Consider the following 25,291-nt stretch of genomic DNA (forward strand, 5'->3'; position numbering starts at 1 on the left):
ACAAAAGTTTTTGCTGTTTAGCTTTTAGTTTAATTTTATGGTTGCTCTGTTCTTTTATTTATGTGTGTGTGAAACTAAAGCCTATTACTGTGTTTGACCTAGATGTGTAAAAGTGAGAGTGCAGGATCTTAATCCCATTCAAACACATCTGGACCTGTTTATTCTGCTGCCCTTTCACATTTACACACAGCTTAGTAGGCAGCACCTACAGTTACGGCAGATTGTTAACCTCAGTTGGTGTTGTCAATAGCACTAATGTCTGCTATTGATTTGGCGGGGTGTGTGTATATGCCCGTACATGTGGATAGTCCAGGTCTTGAGCTGAGTACATATAATGGATTTTCCAGTTGGCGCAGAGGTTGAGGGTGTAACACATGTGATTGCGATGTTTGATTAGACGAGGAGAGTGGAGGGAAAGAGCATGAAGATAAATGGAGAGTTCACTGGTGGCACTTTCAGCTACTAGTTGGCTTCACAAACATATACATGTCTCTTATTTATATATTTTATGTGTGTGTGTTTTATATATATATATATATATATATATATATATATTGTGTGTGTGTGTGTGTGTGTGTATATATATGTATATATATATATATAATGTGTGTGTGTATCTATTTGTATGTATACATATATGTGAGCGCAGCTGTCTGCCCTCGTCTACCCTATGTTGCTGTCTCATGTTTACAATCCCATATTCTCAATGGGACAATAATATTAATGATAATAATGGATGATGGATAATACTGACATGTTAAAACTTTGGTTTTTGTATTTTGTGTTTACTTAACTCAAATGTTTGACATTCCCACAACTCTGAAATCACTGTGTGAAAGCTGTAAGTGAAATGCACATTGGAAGTTGATTGAAGTTGCTTAAATAGTTGCTTCCCATTTACACAAATGCGACTATTTGTGTGACATTTGGTTGCAACCTTTTTAGATGGGGAGAGGAAGCTAATCTAGATGGGTAAGAGATCAAGGACTGTAGTAAAGTGTTGAAAAAAATGGAGGATGAGAGGGGATGGAAAGAGAAAGGTGTAACAGTGTTAGACAATAATGGCAAGAGCAAGAAGAGAGAAAATTGGAAGGACTTCAAAAATAAAACTGAAAAAAGGACACATTGCTGTTTAGTCCAACAACCTATAACTTGGATGAATAAATACCAAATGCATCTTTTCTAAATCATTATGAACTCTGACTGAACTTCAGGCAGCATGAAGTAGATTGCAGCTGACAGGTAAAAGCCATATAACAGCGAGGATGGTATTTTTCTTACTTGAATTAAAACACAGCGGCCATTTTTTTGTGTCAGATTTAGTTTGTCTCTCAAAACTTAGAACTTCATCGCTGGCTCGTGAAAAATACATTCTGCTAATCACATATGTTTTTGATTTTTTGCAGCATTAATACTGATATAATTGAAAAATAAAAACTTTCTTATCATGTTATGAAACAAAATTTTAATCCTGCAAACTATCATATGAGCGCTTTCAATATTTTCAATTTTTCAGCATTACTATTGCTTCAGAGTACTCTCATTACTATAGTCCTGCTTACAGTAATTGATCCCTGCCAGCAAAGATTCTCTTCACTCTCTCTGTTCTCGATGACATAAAAACTGCTGGGTCAGCTACAGTGCAGCACTAATCAACCTCGAAAAACGAGTCCTGAGCACTCAAAGTCCCCCAGTTTAAATGCAGTCTCTCTGCTCATATGACTTATGTGGGGGAGAGTGATTAGGAAGCCAAACAAAGCTATTTTTCTCAGAAAAAACACTTTGGTTGACCCGACAGCAGCACTATGTTTTCATGAACCCGCTTCCTGGTCAGCCATTTCTTATAATTACTGACAGGCATTGAATTTTATTCTAGTGAAGTGTTGATACTAAATCATGACAACAAACTCCAGTTCTCTCCCATTTAGGAAGTTTTTTTCTTGTGCATTTTGACTGAACTACAGCCAGCTGGCAGCTGGTGTAGTGCTCAATAGGAACATCTTGCAGGTGTATTTACATTTCAGAGAGGGAAATGGCGGATTGCAGGACTTCTCTTTCACTTAGCTGAATCCGTCCTGTTAACACACTGTCAGGTTGTCTGACACATTGTTCAGAGTCACTTAAGTTATTCTTGATGAATGGATTGCTGGAAGGGCTGAGGAATAGAAAGGGTGACAGATGGACGTGAGGAAATGTTTTATTTATTTACCAGGACATCCATGAAGATAATTACATTGGAACCAGAGTGCATGCCTTTTACAGTACTCTGGATTATCCTGGTAAAGTAAATGTATGTTTTATTTTTATAGATTTACACAGTACATGTTTGTTTAAACAGGCACCTAATGAAGAAAAGATATGTTAATAATTGTTAATATGTGGTATTTCTTAAAGGGAGTTTGGCGCAGGGAGATTTTAGCTGAATTCAGACTGCTAGTATATATAGTTTTTATGGAGCGTATCGCCATAGCGGCAGTAAGGAATGACAACGTGAAAGGATACAGTGTTTATAATCACCTTAATTCTTTGCTAGTTTTAAACTAAATACCTGTAAGCGAACAACACAGGCTACACTCCTACGTCTACCGTCCACAAGTCTAAAAAAAGAACAAGGAATGAATGATTAAACAGTGTTGTTGCTTTGTCGTGACTTGACAGCAACCCAAGTACACATTGTACTTGTAATCCATCTTCTAAATATTTGATGTTTTACAATGTCGTTTGGATCGCAGCCCCCCCACACACCCTTTCAGACAACACACAAACACGCACATACACCTTTTCTGGCAGTCCCTCACCTCCAGTCCTACCCTGGTAGGGATATTAGGCCATTTCCACTCATGAAACTTTCAGTAGAGCTGACAGTGTGACACAACGCTGTTTTTGTCTGTACTGCTCTCTTCTATCGTACCTTTTTTAAAAAAATGTTTTCGCCAACACTCCTCCCAACGCCCTCTCCACTCAGCATCTTTCAGCTCCGCCCAGATTTATTCTTCTTTCCTTCCTTTACTTCCATGTCCAGCATCACACTTGCCCCTTAAATGACACTGAAATTAATTGGGTATGCTCCACAAAGTAACCCATAGCAAGTGATTTCTGCAAAACAGCATCCTTGTACTGCTTCCTAAGTTTCAGCTCTCGAATCACAAGAGCCCGCTTTCTCAGTGCTCAAGAATTCACAAATCGTCCTTGATTAGGATGCTTTTGGTAAACAAGGCGTGTTCCTTACCTTGTAAGTATTTTTTTTTCTGTTTGTTTGAGCTTTTGTCATGCTTTCCAGACCTTACCTCTGAGGCACAGATGTTTTTTTGTTGTTGTTTGGTAGATTATTGTTGCATAGACTCCTTTTCAATACAACCAAATATGCATTATTTATCAATCTCTAAACCATCTCTATTTCTAAACTAGATGAATGAAGCTTTTTTGACAAATGTCCTTAAAGCACGTCCGTGATTCTCCACAAATAGAAAGATTTTGGCCTTGTAGGCACAAAAAAAAAACTAGTGTCTGGGTCTCTCACAAATGCCTATAATAAACAGAAAGACCTTGCCCTTTGCCACTGAGTGTGCGTGTGCGTGTGTGTATGTGCGTGTGTGTGTGTTCCAGGGGAGATTTTAACCTGAATGTTGTAATGTCTCCACTGTGGTCTTCTCTCTGCGGTGCGGCCATCTGTTCAGTAGCCCGATCCAGCACAAGACAGCGCTTCCTCTGTCTTCCTCTCTATTTCTGTCATCTTCTCTTTCTGTCTTTCTATCCGCAGTCTTTTCCCAACATTTGTATTCTGTTTTCTGTCTCTTTTTTTTGGGGGGGGTCTATTTCGGGTCTGTTCTCCCTTTTTTGTTTTTTCCCTCTTTTTCACTTTTTTCCATTTGCCACTATTGATCTCAAGAAGAGTAAGAGAGAGAGAGAAACAAAGAGAAAGACACAACGAGCAATGATTTGGAGCAAAACACACACAAATACTCCACAGACAAACACACACACACACACACACACACACACACTTCTCTTCCCCAGCAGACAGACAGACAGACAGACAGACGGACAGCCAGACAGGGACCAAATTATCCCTGTTGCGTGGAGCATGAAATTAGCAAGTAGCTCAGTGTGGCAGCATTAGCATGGCTGTTAAAGGGATACCGTGACATTTTCAGGTTGTGAAATATGGTCCTTTTCCATATGGACGGTCGAATTTACCATGCAGGGAGCTGTTTAGTGTTGTTAGTGGCCATGTTTAAAACCACCGTGTAAGATGTGATCAAATGTGTCGAATCCTGCTAGAAAAATGTGGTAATTTACTGCAACAAGGGTCAGAAGATTAGCTAAGCTTGAGATTAAAGAGCACAGACTAAATGATTCAAATACTGTTGTACTGCGCAGTCTGTGTGTGTTTCTGTGATGTTCTAGTTATACAGCTCTTACCTCAGTCAGTGCTGGAAAGTAACTAAGTACATTAACTCAAGTTCTATACAAAAAGGTACTCAATTTCATGCTACTTCAGTTTACTACAGTTCATCATCAAATATTGATCACTTAGTCGATCGACAGGCAGATATATTGATAATTCATTGTTTAACTGATTTTTCAAGCACAGGTGACCTGAACCTTCTCTAAATGATAGGATGTGATTTTTTGGACTGTGAGTCAGACTAAATTAGTCATTTGAAGATAGAAATGAGGAATTTGTGATTTTTCAGTATTTCCATAGATTTTATAGTCCAGATGATTCATTGATTGACCAAATATTCAGCAGATTAATCAGTAAATGAAATATTCACAAGTTGCAGCTCTAGTAGTTAACTGACAGTTTTTCTGATAAAAGAGCTTTTTACATAAAGACACACATTAAAAGCTTGTTTAATGTCATTCATCGTTTAGGGTTAGACCAGTGGTTCACAATCTTTTAAGCTTGTGCTGCTTACAAAAAAGCAGTGTTTAGTTGAGGCCAATTGCCACATTTCAGATGTCTCTGAGTTGTTAACAGTTTTTCCCTGAACCTTTTAGATAGACTAAATAACTGTTTCACAGCCAAAAGAGGTAAAAGTGTCAGTTATCTCCTGTTGAGCAACTTTATCTTTGGAGGGCCCCGACCCCTAGGTATACATAACTGTATATACAGTTGTTCAAACTAGCTCAGCCTCAACAGTTAAATTCAGTTTATACATGGATGAATCACTTTTGCTACTCAAAGTACATTTTCTGTACTTGGTTTCTATACTGAAACCTTCTTTCTTTCACCACTGACCTTAATAGAGGTTTTAATCTAGCCTCAGTCTAATGTTTCATAACTGTCACTTTTCTTTCATTAAACTTCATCGTGTCTGAGGGTGCAATCTTTTTGTATGCTGTATTTTTCTTTATATCTTTCATGCCCTGCCATAATGACTCCAGCACTTTGATATTTTAATGAGAACTGCATGTCTCAAATATATGAAATAAAGTAGACTAAAAGATACTTTTTTATTGTGGTGATAAAAGATTAAAGGTCCCTGGCAAGACAGCTATTTGTATATTTAGACGTATTTGTACCGTACCAGCATTTGCATAACTGTGTTGTTAAGGGAGTTTTAGCAGGCTGCCTGCTAAGACGGTCCTACTTGCAGCGTGAGGTGAGGCTCCTGCGTACCTCTTCCCCTCTCCCTAAATAAAACCCTACACATATTTGAATATCAAATGCACAGAGTCTTAAACAGATTCATTCTTCCTTCTAGTATTGTGCCACAGAGGTGAACGATAAGAGCGTAATAGCAAATTTTTCAGTGAAATAAATGCTCCCATTGAGCTTGAGTTCTTTGACAGCATTGTTTAATCAGAAATAGAATTGTTTCTGTAAAGTAAATCCGAGAGAAATAACCTTTCCAAATACGGTGCTTCAGACCTTAATATCTTTTAGCTCACTCACAAATGTGTGCCATAGTCAATTATCAGAATATACAAGAGTTACATGCACTCTTGAATAGGAGTAAAACACTAACCTGCCAGCTGCCATCCCAGAGGGAAGTGGCCCTCCTCAATTTTTCTGTCTCTTTGTCTCCTATCTGTGGTAATGTTTGGCCTTTTGGTCACTCCAAACAAGCCTCTGTAGAAAAGACCCTGATTATACACACATCAAGCCTTACTGTCTATAAATACACACACTTGCACATAAAATTCTCCTCTTTTGTTGCCTGTCTCTGACACAAACTCGGCATGAAACAGATGATGATAAGTTTCACAGAGGTGGCATACATTGCACGGTTAATGTACTGGGTTCCATTATTATGTTTCCAATTTTCTCATCACTGCATATTTTCCTTTTCATACATGCATACTATCTTCACTTTCACGCTGTATTTTCACTCTCAGGTACTGTATTTATGCACCCACACACCGGTAAATGCTTTTGTTTCAAATGTAATATACACATAAATGTAGATTGAGGTTAAGCAGATGCAGCAAGTATTCGAAATGGACTAAACCCATGGCAAGGTAGAAATTCAGATTTTTATTATTTTTTGTTGCTTTTTTCCTCTCTGATTAACCTTAGTGCTTGGCAATTTAAAATCTAGCCTAAAGCAAGACTCCACATTGGAGAAGCACGCACATGCACACAGACCGAAACTATGCAGTAGTTAATTCTGATTGTAAACGTTGGTCATGTTTTCCCCCTATAAGCCTCCTTCCATCCTTTTTAAATGGATTGCATCACAACCTGAGTCCTTGTCATCCTTGTCATCAGTCTTACATTGTAATTTACATCCCTTCCATGCTGTTTAGTGTTTAAATTCATCTTGCTGTCACACACACGCCACCCCGTGCACACTATACCGGCCCTTAGGGATGAATTGCCCAAAGGAATAGTTGTACAGCTTGTAGCAGTTAATGTAAACTATCGCCAATCACTGCCACACTCTTGTCCATACACATATAATATAAAAAGAGCTTTAAAACTACCACTCGAGTGTCAGCGGCTCATCATATTCCTTCTGCGTAATTGTTACATCAGTTTAAATCTGCTCGTTTATCATCTTACATCAGTCCCCTGCACTGTCACCTTTTCACCTTGTCTGGAGTCGGTTCGTCAGGGTATCGAGTTAGTCCCACGTCAGGCTGGTTTGTTTTGGAGAGATGAGACTAGTCAGACAGCCAACGCAGCAGTTTAAAGACACTGTGACATTGCAGTACTGCTTCTCACTCTGTATTCCCCTTTCCTCCTCTGTTTACCTTTAGCCTCTCACCCTCTCCGTCTCTCATGCACTCCCCATTACATCTTCCCCTTCTCCCTATTGACTCCTCTCCTCTTACCCCTCTCTCCCTGAGTACTACCTCGCACCCCCCCCTCCACTTTCTCCCTTCTTTGATCAGCAGCGCTTGTCAGTCAGTGTCTCGCCTGTCTCAGCCAATATGGCTGCCCTGACACAAGGGGGGTGGAGGACCAAGCATAACAATGGAGGAGGAGAAGAGGTAGAGACAAGTTTGACGGAGTCACCTTGACTCTCACGACAAACTTTATTTTGCAAATCATAATGATGAGAAAGCCTGGAGCTGAAGCAGCAGCAGTGGTTGGATAGGGCAGGAGAGAGAAAGAAAGAGCGATGGGTGGTGGGATAGAGGAAGAGATCTTGAAGTCTCACACTGTAACGTTTAATTATTCTTGCATTTATATATTTATTTAGAAAAGTAAGTTTTATTTTGTACATTTAGGTGTGAAAATCTTTAAAACAAGTGGGACTGCAACTAACAGCTATTACCATTAAAAGTAATCTGTTGATTGTATACCCTTGTGTCTGAGCAATAAACATAGCTTAGCATAAAGACTGGAAGCAGGGGGAAACAGCTAGCCCCGCTCACTCCAAAGGTAAAAAAAAACACACCTTTTGGTATTTCTAAAGCTCACTAGTTAATTCATATAAAAATAGTCTTTTTACTTTGCTAAGCTAACTGTGTCCTGGCTCTAGTGTCATACATAACATGCAGACGTGAGAGTGGTATCTGTTATATATTTTTTGAGTGCGTCCGAACACTTTTCCTTTGAGTACTATAAACCAGTAAACGTGACTCACAAGCCAGTGACATAGAGACTGAGGACTTTCTCCTAGCCTTCATTGCTAAAGCTGCATGGAAACACATTTTGACTGTGCATAGCAATCCCACTATGTAATGTCCCATTTTTTCCCCCCACTTGGACTGCAGATGCCGTGGCACCACATAATTTGCACTTTAAACACTTTGTCATACCAGTGACTGAGTTGCACAGAAACAAAGAAAGTCATATATATTCATCATCAGCCAGGCTGCCATTCGTGCTGCAGACAATGGAGGCAATAGATTTCAAGTTAATGGTTGGAGCGCGATGGAAATTATTGGTGACAAATCAAAATATCAAGATTACTTGTTGACAGAAGTTGTTTTTGATAAAGATGCATCACTTTATAGTTTATGAAATATTGCTCGGTCATATTAATGAGAAAGGGAGAGAGAAGAGTGGGTGATAGACTCAAAGAGGTGACAGATTGTGAGAGCAGAGGATGGATAGAGGGGTGATTGAAAAAGAGGGAGAGGTGGAGACAGAAAAATAGACTGGAGTTTCACAGTCCCCAAGTGTTCATTGGTGCCCTCAAACAATGAACTCACATACACACAAAAAAACGAATAGAAGAAAGGAAATTAAAACTGTGCGAGTCTTTGGGGACTGATAAACACTGTGCCCTCCCGTATGCCACTCATACACTCACTCATCGGTGTTTGTGTGTGCATGTGAGAGCGTGTGTTTGCTTGCTTCAGTTGTTTGGATTGGAGCTGCAAGGTTAGACCAACAAGCCAATCACCTGCCAGTTTACAACTCACATCACGCTACGCTTCGCTGTTCACAAACACCCCTCTCCCCCCTCCCTCTCCGCATCCTGTACTCTCTCTTTCTATTACTAACTTTCTCTATATTCCCCTCTCTCTCACTCTCCCACAAACACACACACACACAAAACACACACTCAGTTGGGGAATTCTGAAAATTGGTTTAACTAAGTGGGAGGTAAAGTAAGAGGAAACCCAAACAACAGACGTACACAAAGGCGTAGGGAGGACCAATCTGTCTAGAAAGAGCGAGCAACAATGCAGTAAAGGAGAGCTGACATCCAGACTATTTCTGTATCACACCATGTCTGTGTTTAAATCTGTCTCTCCACTCTTCATCTGTTCATTCCTTCCTTCTTTCCTAGAGGGAAATTCAATTATCACAGCAGAAAGGCAGTTTCTGTTAAATCCTGCAGAGTTATGGCTCACTGTTCTACACAAATGAGTATGGTGGTTAAAGAGCAACACTTGCAGTTGGGTACTCAGACAAAGTAGAAGTGAATAATACTACACCCTCTATCTAATTGAAATCCTGTAAATGAGTAGTAAAATGTGATAAACATGGCTGAATCTTTGGAACGTGTGTGTCGCTTCGGGCTCTTTATTAACTCACCTGTGCCAAAGAGACTACAGAGAATAATATAGAATTAAAGAGCAGTTTGTGTGTGTGTGTGCGTGTGCGTGTGTGTGTGTTTCCTAAAACTGTAAATTTTGTTTTTTAATGTAGGATTGCTTCATTACCACCACATAGTATCAAAGTAGACACACAGAAAGCACATTTGCAGAATAATTCATCAATTCGTGCTCATACTAAGAGGGTGAGTGTATACACGTTTCTTCATGTACATTTGCATGTTTGGTAGTGCTCATACAGTAGAGTAACGGATTCATGACTGCAATTCTACACTTTATTTGTGAATTTTAAGCTAAAATAACATGCAATATGTGGGTAACTAAACCTCCAGACAAACGTACAAGCATGCATTCAGAAAACCATGCACGTTGAGATGCGCATTGGATATTCTATCCCACCTTCATGTGGGGGCATATACTCCTAATTCACTTGCATTTAAAGGCCCTGGTAATTATTCTTCCTGTGATAGGGTTCCGGAGAAAAAAAAATGAATAGAACAAGGAACATCTCATCCTTTGTCTTTCACCCTGTCTAATTCCCCCGCTCATTGCAGAGCCATAAAAAAAGTGAGCCGCCAAACGAAACGAGGGGCTGAAATTTAAAAAAAAAAGCTCTGCAAGGAAGAGGGGATTTGTAGCCTTCTTTGTCTCTATCGCACTGCAAATGTAAATTTCTGGATTGTGACAGAAAAATGTTTTATATTCTGTTGATGTCCGTCTCTTCTCCCTCTTTTTGGTGGATATACTATACAGACTAAATACATCATGTAAAAAAGGCTTCTAAATATATCTTAAAATGCAGCTATGAGCTATCTGAGGTATTCTGAACACACTGACATGCTTTCCTTCCATCCTTAAGCTCATATTTGAACAATGTTACATAGCTGTGATGGAGGTATCATACTGTGAAATGTTAAACTTGTCATACTTTGTCTGTGCTCAACACTTCTCTCCTTTTCTCTCACTAGGCTGAACCAGAGGGCTTCTCCCATTTCCACCTCTACGTGTGTGCGGCCTTCCTGGTGAGGTGGAGGAAAGAAATTCTAGAAGAGAGGGATTTTCAGGTAATGTGCACACAAGACACAGGGGGCGCCATAAAGCTTCCTACTTTGGAGTGAGAGACACAGACTGGGCATGCACACCGACATAAAGACTGCATGTTTTCATACCCAGCTGGTGATGCTGACGATGATTTACTGTACGTAGCTTTATATGGAGGTAAATTAAGCTCAGATGTCCCGGTTGTGTGCAAAAACAACATCTAAACAGTCAACCAGACTGCTGTTGTAGAGCTGTTCATGGCCTAAATCTCTCTCCATTACCTCCCTGGTCATTAACTGTGAGGTTCAAAAGTCGTTGTGAGTGCATTAGTAGATGACAGTAGACAGCTGCCAGAAGGTGACTTTGGTTGCCAGCTCACTGGGGGACCTGGCTTCTTAACAGTAGCAACACAGTCTAATATCATCACATACAAACATCATCTCTGCTCTTTGGCTGCTCTCCCTCTTTTTTTCTTCTTTTTTTCTGCACAGTTTTTCAGTTTTCTATTCTGTCTTTACAATCTGTTAATTCACAGTTCCTCTACATTCTCTGTTTACATATTATTACTTTACTGTTTAGAGTATTTTCACATCTCCCTTATATTACTTTACTCTTTAACTTTAAAAAAACAAAACACAATATATAAAAATAGAAAGATATAGATACAGATATTAGTCATTTCACTTAATGAAAAGGTGACCAGCAAAGTCTGGTTGCTATACCCAAGCTTTATCCTAACTTCAACTCAGTACAGACCATACAGGGGTATGTGTCCAGCTGGTGATTACCAAAGTAACATGAGCCTGCAGTTACTCCGAAGTGCTCCTTTGTTTTGCTCTCTCCTTATGTCTGTGCACTGCATTGCTCATTTGTATTACCTTAATTACCTCACAAGCTGGACTATTAACTCAAATGCAAGCATGCATTTCTCTCCAAGTCCATATAGTTTTACTTGCTGGCTAGCTTGCCATACAGACTACCAAGTTCTGTGCCAAGGGCAATGTATCCATCCACATGAAGATGAGAGGACGAGAGGAGGCGTAGAGGGAGGAGAGGATCAGGGTGGCAATGAGAGGGTAGGAACAGGGGTAGGAGAAGTAAGAGCAGACATTTTAAAGCAATGCCGGGAAAAAAAAGAGAGGTTTGTTTTTATACTGACACTTTTGTGTAATGTTATACCCTTATGCCATTATTCCAAAGACGACATTGTATTCCGAGCAGTGTTACAGATGATTAATTAAAGCTGACTATGCATTGGGCTGCTGTTGCACATGCTCAAGGCTTAAAGGCTATAACTACCCTTTAAAAGGGACAAAACAAGAAATGCCTTGCAGAGGTTGATGTTTACTTTAGATAGCACTAGATGTGGGTACTCAGTGAGGATTTCTTTACAGTAAGACTTTCCACAGAACATACAGTACGTAAAATGTATATTTGTACTTAATAATTTACACAAAATTACTTAAAAAAAAGACTTCCCTACTTGCTTATTCAGGTTTGGTAAAATGTAAAGTGACTTTCCACTGCACTGCCATTTGTTAACAAAGCTTTTTTGAAAAGGCGCATAAGTTCTTAAAACATGTCTGAAAAGTCTGAAAATAACAGTTCCCACTCAGTGTGAGTAAAGAAGGAGAATTTGTATGACTGACACCTTGGATCACAGTAGCAGACCTTGTCACTATTGCCATTGTTCGGATTTTAATTTATTAAAATCACTGCAGAGTAATATTATTCCTCACATGAATGAAAAATAAGTCTTAACACTTCAGAGGTCCTGCACATGTGAGTTTTACTCTATCTCCCCTCTGGTGGTTACACTGAAGAAAAGAGCGACAAAACCAATACAATTACAACTAATACAAGGGGACCCTTCTGTCTTTTATGTCACTCCCACCATGTAATAAATCAGAAGAAGTCTTCAAAAGCGTTGGCAGTCAGAGGGCTACGGTTGTAAAGAACCTGTGCTTTAGATGTAGGCCAGTTGATTAAAGCTGATTCACTGACTGAGTGAGACACTGGATGCTGTCGGAGTTTGAAGATGAGACATCAACTGACTCATCTGTTCTTACTTTCATACTCTTCTCACCCTCTCTCCCCTTTACCCCTTTCTCTCACTCAAGTTCAAGCTCAAATAAGATAGCTACTTTTTGTTGGATTCCATTTCAGATTGAACTCAAGATGGTTATAGTTTTTTTTTATTTTTTAAATGGATTTCTGCAGCTTTAGCGTTTTGAGCTATGCACAGAGAAAAGCCTCGGTAACTTTTGTGTAGTTACAGTGTGTCCACTCTTGCGTTAAAAAAAATCAATGCATTTATGGAAATATTCATCATTTGAACAAGACTAGGCAGGCATACAGAGAGGAGATGAATGGCAGACCCTAAATTTATAATGAATTCTGGAAGCTCCTAAACAGCATCAACTTTAAGACACCTAGGTCAGCTTTATTTTTTTATAAGAGAGGCTTATGATGCAGCATCACATTATTGTGGGAAAGAACACACCTTTAATCTCTGCCATTGTAATTTTCCTCCTCTCTGCTTGTTAGCATGCTAGTAGCTAACTCTAGGGATGGCAATGCCAGTTGGTTCAGCAGTTGGGTTCAGACTGAAATGTCTCAATATTATGTTCATGCTCCCCAGAGGATGAATCCCTCTGACTTTGGTGATGCTCTGACTTCAGAACCAAGGTGTCAACAACTATTTAATGAATTACCATGACATTTGGTACAGATATCTTTTTATCCTGTCTTTTCATCTAGCACTAGAGATTTTCTGATACCATTTTCCCCTTCCTGATACTAAGCCTGGATGATTGCCATCATTGTTGTACCGCCTAGCTCAGGTTAAACCCTTTGAGTAGGGTGGGTCATGACCTCGCTATCCTGGGAAAAAATGGTGAACTGCTGGGAAGTAGCTGGGTCTCATTTCGGAGGCTAATGAATACTTGATATCGGATTGGTGCACAGACCCGCATACTCACCGAAACCTTATTTTAGGAGGTATCAGAGGAATTTCTAATACTAGTACCGTACCAGAACAACTCTATCTAGCACTGAAAGGAGGTAAATGTGTTGGCTTATCCAGTGAAATATCCCAACATCTACTAGATTGGCGCAAGATTTGATTACAGACATTCATGGAAAGTTAATTCTGATGAAAAAAAAGATATTATCATGCTAACACGCAAAACTAACAGTGTGAACCTGCTTAGCGCCGTCACTGTGAATGGGCCAGCCTGGCTGTGGAGTTTTAGTCTTGTTTTGAAATGTTTCTGCTGTTGGACAAAGTTCAAATGATTGAAAATCAAGACCAATGTGGCTCTCTCCAACATGCACTCCACCCCACAGTCAGTCCAAACTTTCCTCCAGTAGTAGTTCAGGACTCCAGGGTCTTGAATAAAGAAACACAAAATTCAGAAGGAATAGTGTATACTTCTCACAGAATGCAAGAAAATACTTCACAAACTCAACACTTCATCCATGTGTACCTCGTTAAATACAGCGTATTATAGAGGTATAATAGCATTAGTTCCACCTGTATGACAAAAATCAGGTTTCTCTGGTCAGTCTCAGGAGTGTGGTCTCACACAAACATACACACTCAAAAGCACATACATACTCAGAAACAGACAGGACAGCATTTGGCTGTAAATGTCATCTTGGCATTTCCCCTGCCCAGTTTATAGCAAATGAGCCCCCATTGCCTATTTGTTTATGTCTTCATAAGAAGTCTGTTGTCTGTACTTAATGGAACACAGATGTCTCGTGTGTGTGTGTGTGTGTGTGTGTGTGTGTGTGTGTGTGTGTGTGTGTGTGTGTGTGTGTGTGTGTGTGTGTGTGTGTGTGTGTGTGTGTGTGTGTGTGGATTCATATATATTTGGATTAAAAATGTGAAATTAATGTAAAAGTTTTTAAATGTTGATTTCTTAAAAAACAAACTTTGAGAGAAAATTGTTCATTTTCACAAATTGATCAACCAAATATAAAACCGATTAGTTTCAGTGAAGAAAGTGGAAAAAGTAAAGATTTCTTCTCTTCTCAGCTTTAGTGGTTTAATTCCAAGAGATTTCTGCCTCTGATCCACTGAGCCTCAGAGTTCAAACGTGGGCCTGCCAGGTTCTTAAGGGCCTGTTGAACAGCTCTTATCTCCGCATGCTTTACCCAGCAACCCTCACGGCATCCCTTCCCTCTCATGTCTGCTTTCCTTTCTCTTTCTCTCTGTCTCTGCATTGCTGTCGCTCTGCTTCGCTCTCTTACTAATTCTCAGCCACTCTTTTTTTGCCGCACTTTATTTCTCTCGCTCAAAGCAACACTATAAAGTCTTAGTCTTGTTATTAGAAAGGGAGCATATAGATATTGTGGTTTTCAAAGGGGGAAAGGCCTAATTTTAGCAGGTGGCAATGCAGTCGTAACATCAAAATTGGTAAATGAAAAAAAAGGTTTTTACATACCTAAGAGACACTGGCCAACGGCAGTAAAATGTTATCAGACAAGTCAAAAAAACACATTTGAACACAAGTGAAAAAAATAGTTTATAGCCTTTCAACATGCATGCACTGAAACAACACACGCTTCCAGCAAGGTAATACAAGTTTCCAACCTGTTCTCATCAATCTACTCATTAGTACACTGAATTGCTAGTCCAATTTCCTCAGGCCTGGAGGCGAACCAGACTTGTAGCAGCTAGTTAGCACAGTACAGCATTAACAGCTTGTTGTTTTGTGTAATAGCTGTAAATAACTGTTTTGGTTGGTTTTTGCTTTGCTGAGCTGGGAACCTATATGCTCCTGAAATACATGAATCTCATATTCATAATACCTTTTCATAGATTTCACCACTTGTCAAAGCTGTGGAGATATTATATTGAAAAGATCAAACTCACAAATGCAAATGTGGGAGATGGAAAAACAAGTTGTTCTTTTGAAGGTAATTTTGTTGAATACACATAACTCCAAATCTGCTCAGTCACTGCAGTGTAGTCACTCAGTGTATAAAACTGTGAGCTAATAATGTAAAATGTGGAACACGAGGAGCAGCAGTGTATGACAAACTGCCGGCAAGTTACATGCTTGGGGTCCTGAGAGGAATCTCGAATGATTGATTCACTTTAACAGTTTTAATTAAAAAATGCATGCAGAAAGTAATTTAAAAAGGATAATTCATGCATTGTTATCAAACCTAGTAAGGAGAGTAACTGTGAATCTCCTCTCCTGGTTGTGGGATTGGATTGGTTAAGCTGCTCAATGAAGAGCAGGAGGAGTGTGGCACTCCCCAAGCAATCTGCTCTCCACCGTTCCACCTCAGCTAGCACACTACTGCTAACTGCAGGCCTGGAATGCACGGATAAGTTAGCGTGTGCACCAACATAGGCACACACATTTTGTCACACACTGTCACTCGAAGCCATACACTCAAAGACACAACAACATAAACATGCACATAAACAATTCTCTCTCATACTGAACCATTAAATTCACACATTCATATTCATCTGTCATACGCATTTATTTCAGACACACACACAGTAATGGACAAGCAGGGAGATATTATGCAGGTATGTGCTGTTTTTAAGTAGGGCCAGCACAGTCAGCGCCATTTCCCATTAGTCTGTGCTACCTGCAGACACCAGCAGGGCCACTGCAGAACTGCCACTAAACTGCTATGAAAAACCTCTGCACCCTGGTCTGTAAGCCTGCATATGTGGAGCTGCTTGACAGTGGAGCTGAACCTCAGCCTGGACATTTGAGAATTGACCACTCTGCATTAAAACAAAATATACCTGCAGATGCACAAAATAATCATGTTTTTCAGTGATATTTTGAAGTCGAGTAATACCCTAGCAACCAGAAATTCTTCTTGTAAAGAAGACCCCCTCTACACTTGATATTGTGATATCATATTTTATGTTACCACTCATCTCATGCTTCATGCTTATTCCTAACAGTCTATTTTCATACTATACATGTTGCCCTCTGTTGCATCATGAAAATTAAGATGCATATTGCGTACAAACATTAGTCCTTGCACTTAATAAAAGTTGATTAAAGAAACAGATGGTTGCTCAATTATGCGAGAGATTAAGGTTGTTATCAGTATCCCTTTCTATAATCCTCAATTTTACATTCTACATACAATAATACACTACCATATTCTCTCCATGACTCAGTCATTTACACTTAAAATGTCCCAAAAACATGGATTAACTAGTTAACAGCTAGGCTAATACATTAGATAGATTTCTGTATTATCTGTAATTTAATTTTTTACCTCAGTGGTCAAGCAGTGCTTGTTAATGCAGCATGTTAATCTACAGACTCAAAAGGACACGCTCATATGTGTGTCCATTCACAAACAAATCCAAGAGCATTATTTGTCAGCATGGATTTCATGGCCATCAGTGGAACCTCTTGATCTGGGCCATCTAATAGCGTGTCCCTGAGATTTCATTAGCAAGCGTTGCTGAATAGCCCCCGTCGCGATGATCCCCATCGTGATCGTTAATGTGAGGCCAAGCGTTTGTGTGAATGCAAAGCTATTAGTTCTGTGTAAATGGAATCTCACTGTCACTAGAGTTTTCCCGAAGACATACAGGAGAGCTGTAGTGAGGAAGGGTAGTGAGTGGTGGAAGAGTGAAAGAGGGAGACAAAGGTTTGTTTTCACTTTAATTAATGGTGTGTGAAAAACTGTGGACCTTTGTAAATGTCAGCGTCTGTCCTCAGATCAGTTATGTGTGGAGAACGCCTTGGGTTAGGCAGCCTTGGCAATAAAGGAAAGGAGGGCACTCCAGAGGAACCAGCGTGTTCTGGAAATGTCAGCACTATTTCAATCACTGTGACTGGGAACACAACTTTGTTTAGAATTAATTTTTATATTGTAAAGATGGAAACCTGAAATTCTGGCTAGTAAAGTTTACAGTTCCACTTTTTGGCAAATGTTAGTTTTATTAAAGTACTGTTTCGTTTTTCATTTGTCTTGATGTTTATTTTTTTCTGTTGTGGTGGGACTGATTATTTATATTTTGTTTGCATACTTTGTTTCTGTGTGTGTGTATATGAGAGATGCAATCAATTAGTTAGTTACTGCAGCATCTGCAGACACAATGTACTAAAGCCTAAATTACACAGATTTGTTAAACTGAATGCACTATTAATGAATTAAACCAAACGTCCGATGCATCTACAGACAGAGAGTACAAGTAAACTGCACTGCTTTGTCAATCTATTTTCTGCAGTTAACCTATTTCCAACATGATGTCAATATAGAAATATGCGCATAGATTAAGCAACTTTTTGATTGACAGGGTCTGAACTCTACCCATCTGTCTGTAGATGGATCTTTCTGTTTCTGTTCTATGGGAGGCTGTAGGTGCAGATCACTGTCACCTTTCTTTACTACAACAATGAAGAGGATGTAGAACACTGGTGTGAGCAGTGAGTGGCTTTGGTCCAGCCTGATATTTGTGCTTCCCCTGTCACTGTTTTGTATATTGACAAAACAGAAAGAGATTTTGTATTTCTCTCCATTTGGAGTTCATCTCAACCATTATCCTAATAAAGTCATTATTTTGCCTGGTGACACACTTCACAAAGATGCCTTTTAAAAGTTTATTTCGGGGGGGGAATCATTCAGTCTAATTGTCAGAACAAAGTGTGTCCCTGTCAGGGTGCCAGGACAAATGCTTGAAAATTGGAACTCTCACGATTTAATCGGGACATCTGGTCACACTAGATGTATTTACTCTGCCAACACAAATGCTGCAAAGTATGGTAAACAATATTATCCATAGGGCCCTCTACTGGAAAAAAAACCCTTTGTATTTACTGCAATGCATTATGCATGAATATTTATATTTATGTCATTATATGATTTGATATGTTGAAAAGACATGAATCATCCCGTATAATCTAGTCACCAATGCTTTGGTCAAGCCCTTCAGTCTTCAGGTCTGCACCAGTAAAAACATTCTAAGCTATTATTCAGTGTTTCTTTGTTTGTTCCCTTGTGTGGAGGCTCTGATGAGCTCCTTCGTTGCATGTGTATGCATGAGCAATAGCAAGTCCCCATTAAGATCACCACCTTGCAATTTCCAGTAAAGAGCTGGATCCCCCCTCTGATTAATTCCATCGTTTTCAACCATTTATCATGACAAGACCTCCTCATTTTCTCCCCTCTAACTTTCTTCCTAAACTTGGCTTGTATTGAGCAGACCCTCTCAGGGGTTTGCAGCTCCTCTGATGGATGGCACTGTAGTCAATAGTGTAGAAAGTGAGACAAGGCCACCCCCAGTAAACAACTTTTAATAATCACCCTGTTGATTGAGTGCTGTGCCCGATGTGGCGTATGAATCTGTTTGTGCCAAAACAATAGGAGAAGAAAAAAAAAATGAGAGGAAAGCAGCAGACTTAATATGGCGGAAGTAATTATTTAGCCCTCCACCCCATCCTGCCTTTTATTCTATGACATCCGTCTTTCATAGGTCCTCCACCTACATGCTCTTCATCACTGACAACTAAAGTTCTCTTTAAAGCTAACTTGCATGGGCTCCTACGCTGAATTATTGTGGCGTCTGATTTTGATGACCAAAGCTGCTTGGAAAGTATGTAGTGATAAGTCATGGTGTGGCATTGAGTAGACATAAATTAAGTCAGTGTGTGTACTAAAATATGTGCACAAACGCAGTTGTGTATTAGCTGTTGTTGCTCTGCTGATCAGTGCATAAAAGCACAAGTTTTCCATTGCGGGTAGTCTCCTAAAAGCATTTATCAGCTCAAAACAATCGTGTGTGGGATGATTAGCTCGCCGTCTGAGTGTCATTACAGACATTATAATTGGCTAAGGGTTTATCCACAATAGAGAGGGAAATGGAGATAGGAAGAGTCAGAGTTTCATGGGTTTTTTTGCCCTAAGATAACAGAAGAATAACAGGAGTTGCTCTGTCAGCCAATAAGCCAACAGCATGTCCCCCCTCCCCCACTCAGCTCAGTTAAGACACAAAAATGCCAAATAAACAGCAATATCGACCCGCTTGTAAGGAATAAACAGACTGCAGCAGCAGGAGAAATAGATTTTTTAAGAAAAGTAGAAGAAAGGAGATTTGCAGAATGGGTTGGGTCATGGACTGAGACATAAATGTTGAATTTTAAATTTAAATGTCCTTATAAGCAGTCAAAGCGAGGACTGAGGCGTTTCTGCTCTTGGGTTTTTTGTGTTCGTGAACTCTTGATTAGGGTGGCATTAACCTTTCTGAACCTGGCAGTGGGTGACGGCTGGAGTTAAACTGTTGAGCCACTATTTTCCTTTTGTAGTATTTTGCGTGTTGGAGCTCAACGGGCCTCTGCATGGTAAAGTGCCCATTTAAGTTTTCACATTACCAATTTTGCTCAGCAGTAGTCAACATGGTGTTAAACAAACATACAGCAACAACAGACATCCATTGCAGTGGATTGGCTCATACATTTCTTAAGTATTTTCGGTGTGAAAACAGATCTGTTTCCCAGATTTAGGGTGCTAATGGTTGAAGAAGAAGGGTAAATGGGTAAATATTGACTTTTCTTGAACTTTGAAGTTGTACGTGCTGAAAGTGAAACTACTCAAGCTGAGTGACAGATCACTGTAGATGCTTCTATACACAGAGGGAAGCACAGACAACTCTTTTAGTACTTAGATTGCTTCTAGCTGCGTTTTGCCAGAGGTTATGAACTTGTCACTGAGCAGGCATTGAGTGGTATAGAAATGGTACAAGGCTAATATCTGCTGACTGAGTGCGAACTGTTGAGAGCAACATAAATCTATCTGCTTTGTCTCATAGAAGAATATCCACTTTCTCTTTTATTTTTTTTTGTTTTAATTAAAACCATTAAAATACTTCTTTCCGTGTGGTGTCAGGAGGGGTTGGAGAATCCAAATGATAACCTCAACACGAACACCCACGCTTGTGGTTTCATGCGTACTGAAAGCTTTCAACCAATCTGTCATCATTCTTTTCAGACTTTAATAGTATTCACACTCTCACAGTATTAAAACTACCAAAGGTTGTACCCACATCCCACATCCTTGTTGTTTCTCTTTTATAAAGGACGTGGCAGGACTTTATGAATTAGTTTGGTTTACACAATCCTGGACTGATGTTGATCTACTGCACATCATTTGTAATACATGAATGTCAAATGAGAAAATTGCCCAGATTTCTTCTTCTTTTTTTTTTTTCCCCCTCCAGTGCTCTTTGAGGCTGCATGAAATTTCCAGTTAGCAAGAGTACATAATCGAGCCTCACTATTGTCTTAGCTCGGTTTTATTTGTATTAAAGGATTGGAACAACATTGTGGAAAATAAATCAGCTTTCTTGAGTTAGATGAGAAGATCAATACCACAATAAATATGAAACTCCAGCTAGCAGCTAGTTAGCTTCGCTTAAAGTAAAGAAACCGCTAACCTGGTTCTGTCCAAAGGTAACAAATCTGCCTACATCCAACCTCTAAAGCTCACTAATTAATTAACATTTAGTATCTTGTTTGACTGAATCATTTCTGAAACATGTTGATTAGTTTAGTTTAGTTTGATTAGATATAAAGTCATTTCCTAAACATATACATTTGGAAACGTAATTGCTTGTGATCAAAGCATATCTGTGTGCAGTGAGTCTCTACTGCACAATAACAATTCTGAAAGTTGGTACTGTATTTCATAGCCTGCAGGGGCAGCTCACTTTACTATCTGTAATCATAATCTGTTACTGTAAGTACAGGGTTGAATTATTGTTGCCTACTGTACCAATAGATCTATTTTACATTACACTATGCTGATTAATACATGCTTAAGGCAAATAAAAACCAGAAGCTTCAAAAATGAATTTGACTAAAACTGTGTCTGTGATTGCATATGTCATCGTATTTCATTATTAACTGTGCCTTTTCCAATCAGTGATTGCTTTATGTGAGTGGAGCTGCTTTGAACCGACATTCTTTCAGTAAAAATCATACAAAATACTATATGACATTATACAAACAGTGTTGCACCAGTGGCCCATAGTAGAAAACTGAAATATGTTTTTACTGTAAGATGAATTTGAGGACTAAACTTAACTCTAGTACTGTTAAAATATGAGAATCTGCACAGGCTCTTCTTAATGGGATAAAGACAGCTTAAACCATCCCGGGTACAAGAAAAAAAACTCCCCTAGAGATAGCTGTTGACATTTTCAAGACAAAAGGAAGGCAATGTGTGTATGTGCGTCTCTGTCTCTCTATCCGCTCAGCACAGCACAGTTCCCTCAAATGGTCCATTAGTACAGTGGAATACGTTTCTAATGCATGAATAATTTTTGGGAAGTGCTGTTTCAACTGTGCTATAGTAATGTAATGTAAAAGAGAAATAAACTGATATGAGCTAGGCATTTGTGATTCTGACTTGTTTTAAAGCATTACCAGAACAACGCAGTATTTAATATTTGGAAGACCTACACCCATAAAGTACTACTAATGTAATTAAGGAGATTACATTAAAAAACCCAATCATCTCTGTCCAAGGTGCTGAACCAAATCAGCTCTGACTTCTTGACAGCTTCCTGCCCTTTTCCCTTGCTGTTGTCTGTTTTCACAGTCACAGAGAGTCTCCTCAAAAGAGAAAAAGGCAGGACTTTGACTGCAGACACAAGCGTTCACATCCAGACACCCATCTGTGCTTGTGTTTAGACAACAAAAGCCGTTTAGTTAGAGTTAGGGAAAGACAGTAGTTGAGTTGAGTTCAGCACCTTGGACAGCGACTGTGACCCTATTCTTTTTTCATTAACAGTGCAGCAGCTTGGTTTTCACAAGCCATGTTTTACATCACTTTTTCACATTTCTTGCACCCCCTACTGACATTATACTATAACACATGGCTAGGTGCGCCATCCTCGCGACAGTGTGGGACTCTTTTAAGAGCCACCACCATATTAATATGCTAAGCTTTTTATCTGCCAACCTTTTCACAAGACAACTTGGCTGTGCCATCCTATGTCAGCTCTTACCTCCACATGCTACAGTCCCCCACTCCTACATTAGCACCCACTGTTTGCCAGAGTGCCCATTTTGTGTAATTATACGAACTACAGAAAGCTAATGGCCCTGACAGAGCAGTGCCTAGGCCCATTACACCTCGGGGTGCTGCAAAACACCATTACCACCACCAGCAACCTGGAGTGTTTGTGAACGTAGGTGAAAGTCCGTATGTGTGTATGTATATGTGTGTGTGCGCAACCTCATCTCCATGTGTGTGTTCATGTAGATGTGTTGGTTGAAGGAGGTCGGAGGTGGAACGATACATGTCAAAGAAACACAGCAGTTACTACAGACGATTGCCATTTTTAGCCACAAATGTGTGTCTGTCGTTATGTTTGTGCGCATCAACACCTGTCATCTCTTCCCCATTAATTTCTCCAGGGCTTTGGCTGCTTGCTGCAGGGAGCTGTAGTTGTCACCACAGGAAAGACAGCAAGGCACCTCGCAGGACTTTGGGCACTCATTGTACTCACTTCACTTAGCACCATCTCATTCTGCCAGCAAATAGCCTATTTGGTTCACAGGAAGAGTGGGCTTTAATTGTGTGTTTTATCTGTGTGCGTGTGTGTCTGTGTGTGTCCAGTCACTGTGAAGTAATATTTCTCTCTAACTCCATTTGAGGCTTCCGCTCAATAATAGTCATCTGTAAATCTCATATATACGTAACAGTTTCATCCTAACTCACAGATATGACTCCTTCCTTCTCCTTCCTGGTTGAGCATATTTCGAAAAGCGGTGCCTTCATATTTATCAGCCCTGCTTTGCCTCAGGGATTGTGTGGCGCTTGTTTTACTTAAATTTGTGGCTTTACAAATGTGAAGTGCAGATGAGGATGGAGTGTATTTAATCAGCTCACCCCAGCCAAATGCAGGTTAAAACAATAACTATACGCACAGCAAGTAAATTCCACTTGACCCTGTGTAACCATTATGTTATCCCATTCACTTTTTGAAGAAAGAGCCTTAGCAGTCTTTCTATTGACAATCTGCTTTCCCCTCACTATCAATAGCCATTAACCACTTTAAGCCTTGCCAAGCGTAGGAAATGGAGAGCTAATTGTCTTTTTTGTAGCATACTGTATACAGTAATGGTGGATCAATCCGTTTGTTAGCATTGTAGGATAAATGGATATTCATGCCTGAATAACCACAAGCACCCCCCCCCAGATACACAAACGCATATACCATACACACACACACACAAGCACACAAACAACAATAGACAACAACACACAGCTAGACAACAAGTCTAGCTACATAAACTCCTACAGTACACATATACACACACATCTCTGTATCATCTCTTTCACTGATTTCACACACCGTTACGAACATGCATACATCTCCATACACCAATCCAGTCTTTACTTACATCTCTCTCTTGTTTATAATTTCATGCACAGCACTACGCTACCCCCAAATACATGCTAAACATACATTGGATTTCATGAATTGCACAGATTCCTTTTTTTTCCCTCATGCAAGCACACACACTCATTAACACAGAAACTTGTGGCCTCTCAGTGTGGAGTGTTGCCACCTGTGTGGAGTGGAGTGAGCGCAGCATTCCCCCCTGACAGCGAAATGTATGCAATTAAACCGTATTAAAGTCATTAGCCCAACAGAAGTGATAGCCAGCAGATGGTTACCACGCAGAAATATGCTCTTAATGAAGCTCTTCAGTCACTATGGGTGTGTACTTGTGTGGCGGAGCAGGCGTGAGCACGCTCCTGTGTATGTCGGTTGTTTAGGTGTGTTGCCTAACACTTGAGGCAGCACTTGATTAGACGGTGGTTGGTCCTTCTCCTGTAGCATAGTAATTAGTGCCTATTGTTGATTTATAAAGATATGGTAGAACATAGTAAATTTCACCCCTACCACTTATCTATCCAATCTACCTAAATATGCTACAAGGATACCTACTACGGCAAAGTTTGACATGTAAGGAACGCTGTTTCTCTGGGTACAACTCTGTCACTTCAACCTCTCCTCCAAGATTGAAGGAGAAACTACGGTACCCACAAAAAATGCCCCTATCTTGAGCCAGTGTTTGGTTTGTCCGTTCTGGGCTACTATTACTACTGTTCAATATGGCGGACTCCATGGAAGGCAACTCGCTGTGTCTGTAGATAAAACCGTCTCATTCTAAGAAAGAAGATTCTTAATTTCAGGTGATTATAACTAATGAAAAGTTGCATATTATATCCCATTTCTGCCAATAGATTCTCCTTTTATGATAAATTCATTAAAAAAATCACTGTAAGGGGCCTCCTTTAGTCTAGCGATGCGCCTCAGCATATATTAATTTCACTACAAGTCATGTGTCGTCACCCATAGGGAAGCGTTCCTTATTCCTGAAGAGCCTTGGGCAGTGAAGTACAGTGGGCCAGATATACACATTGTCTAGCCCCAGGCAGCCACTAGCACTAGGGCGATGTAAAGCATACTTACCGTACACACTCATTCACATAAATACATACCATATATACACATATACTACACTCTTTCAGACAGACAGGTTATTTTTTAAATAATTAATTTTCTCTTTTATGTGCTCCCTCTTTGTTCTATTTAAATGAAATATTTGTTATTGGTGATTTGTATTCAGCTTAATGTGCCTGATGACAGATGTTCAGATACAAACAGTCTCTTTGTTGTTGTTGTTGTTGTTGTTTTTTAGCATCTGATTTCATGTGACCAACTCCAACACAAACACACATTTGCAACACATAAACCCACTCATGCTCA

At 39.7% G+C, this 25,291-nt stretch overlaps 1 protein-coding gene across 2 annotated transcripts in view; it reads left to right on the top strand.

Moving 5' to 3' along the window:
* Positions 1 to 25,291, top strand: part of tbc1d22a (TBC1 domain family, member 22a) — a 112,444-nt gene that overhangs the window by 80,097 nt on the left and 7,056 nt on the right. For both annotated transcript variants that reach the window (XM_051391882.1, XM_051391881.1), the window contains exon 13: positions 10,434 to 10,529. In XM_051391882.1, the coding sequence (XP_051247842.1) occupies positions 10,434 to 10,529 (96 nt within the window). The remainder of the gene's footprint in view (positions 1 to 10,433; positions 10,530 to 25,291) is intronic.

The sequence above is a fragment of the Dicentrarchus labrax genome, unplaced genomic scaffold (assembly GCF_905237075.1).
Source record: "Dicentrarchus labrax unplaced genomic scaffold, dlabrax2021, whole genome shotgun sequence".
Lineage (NCBI taxonomy): Eukaryota > Metazoa > Chordata > Actinopteri > Moronidae > Dicentrarchus > Dicentrarchus labrax.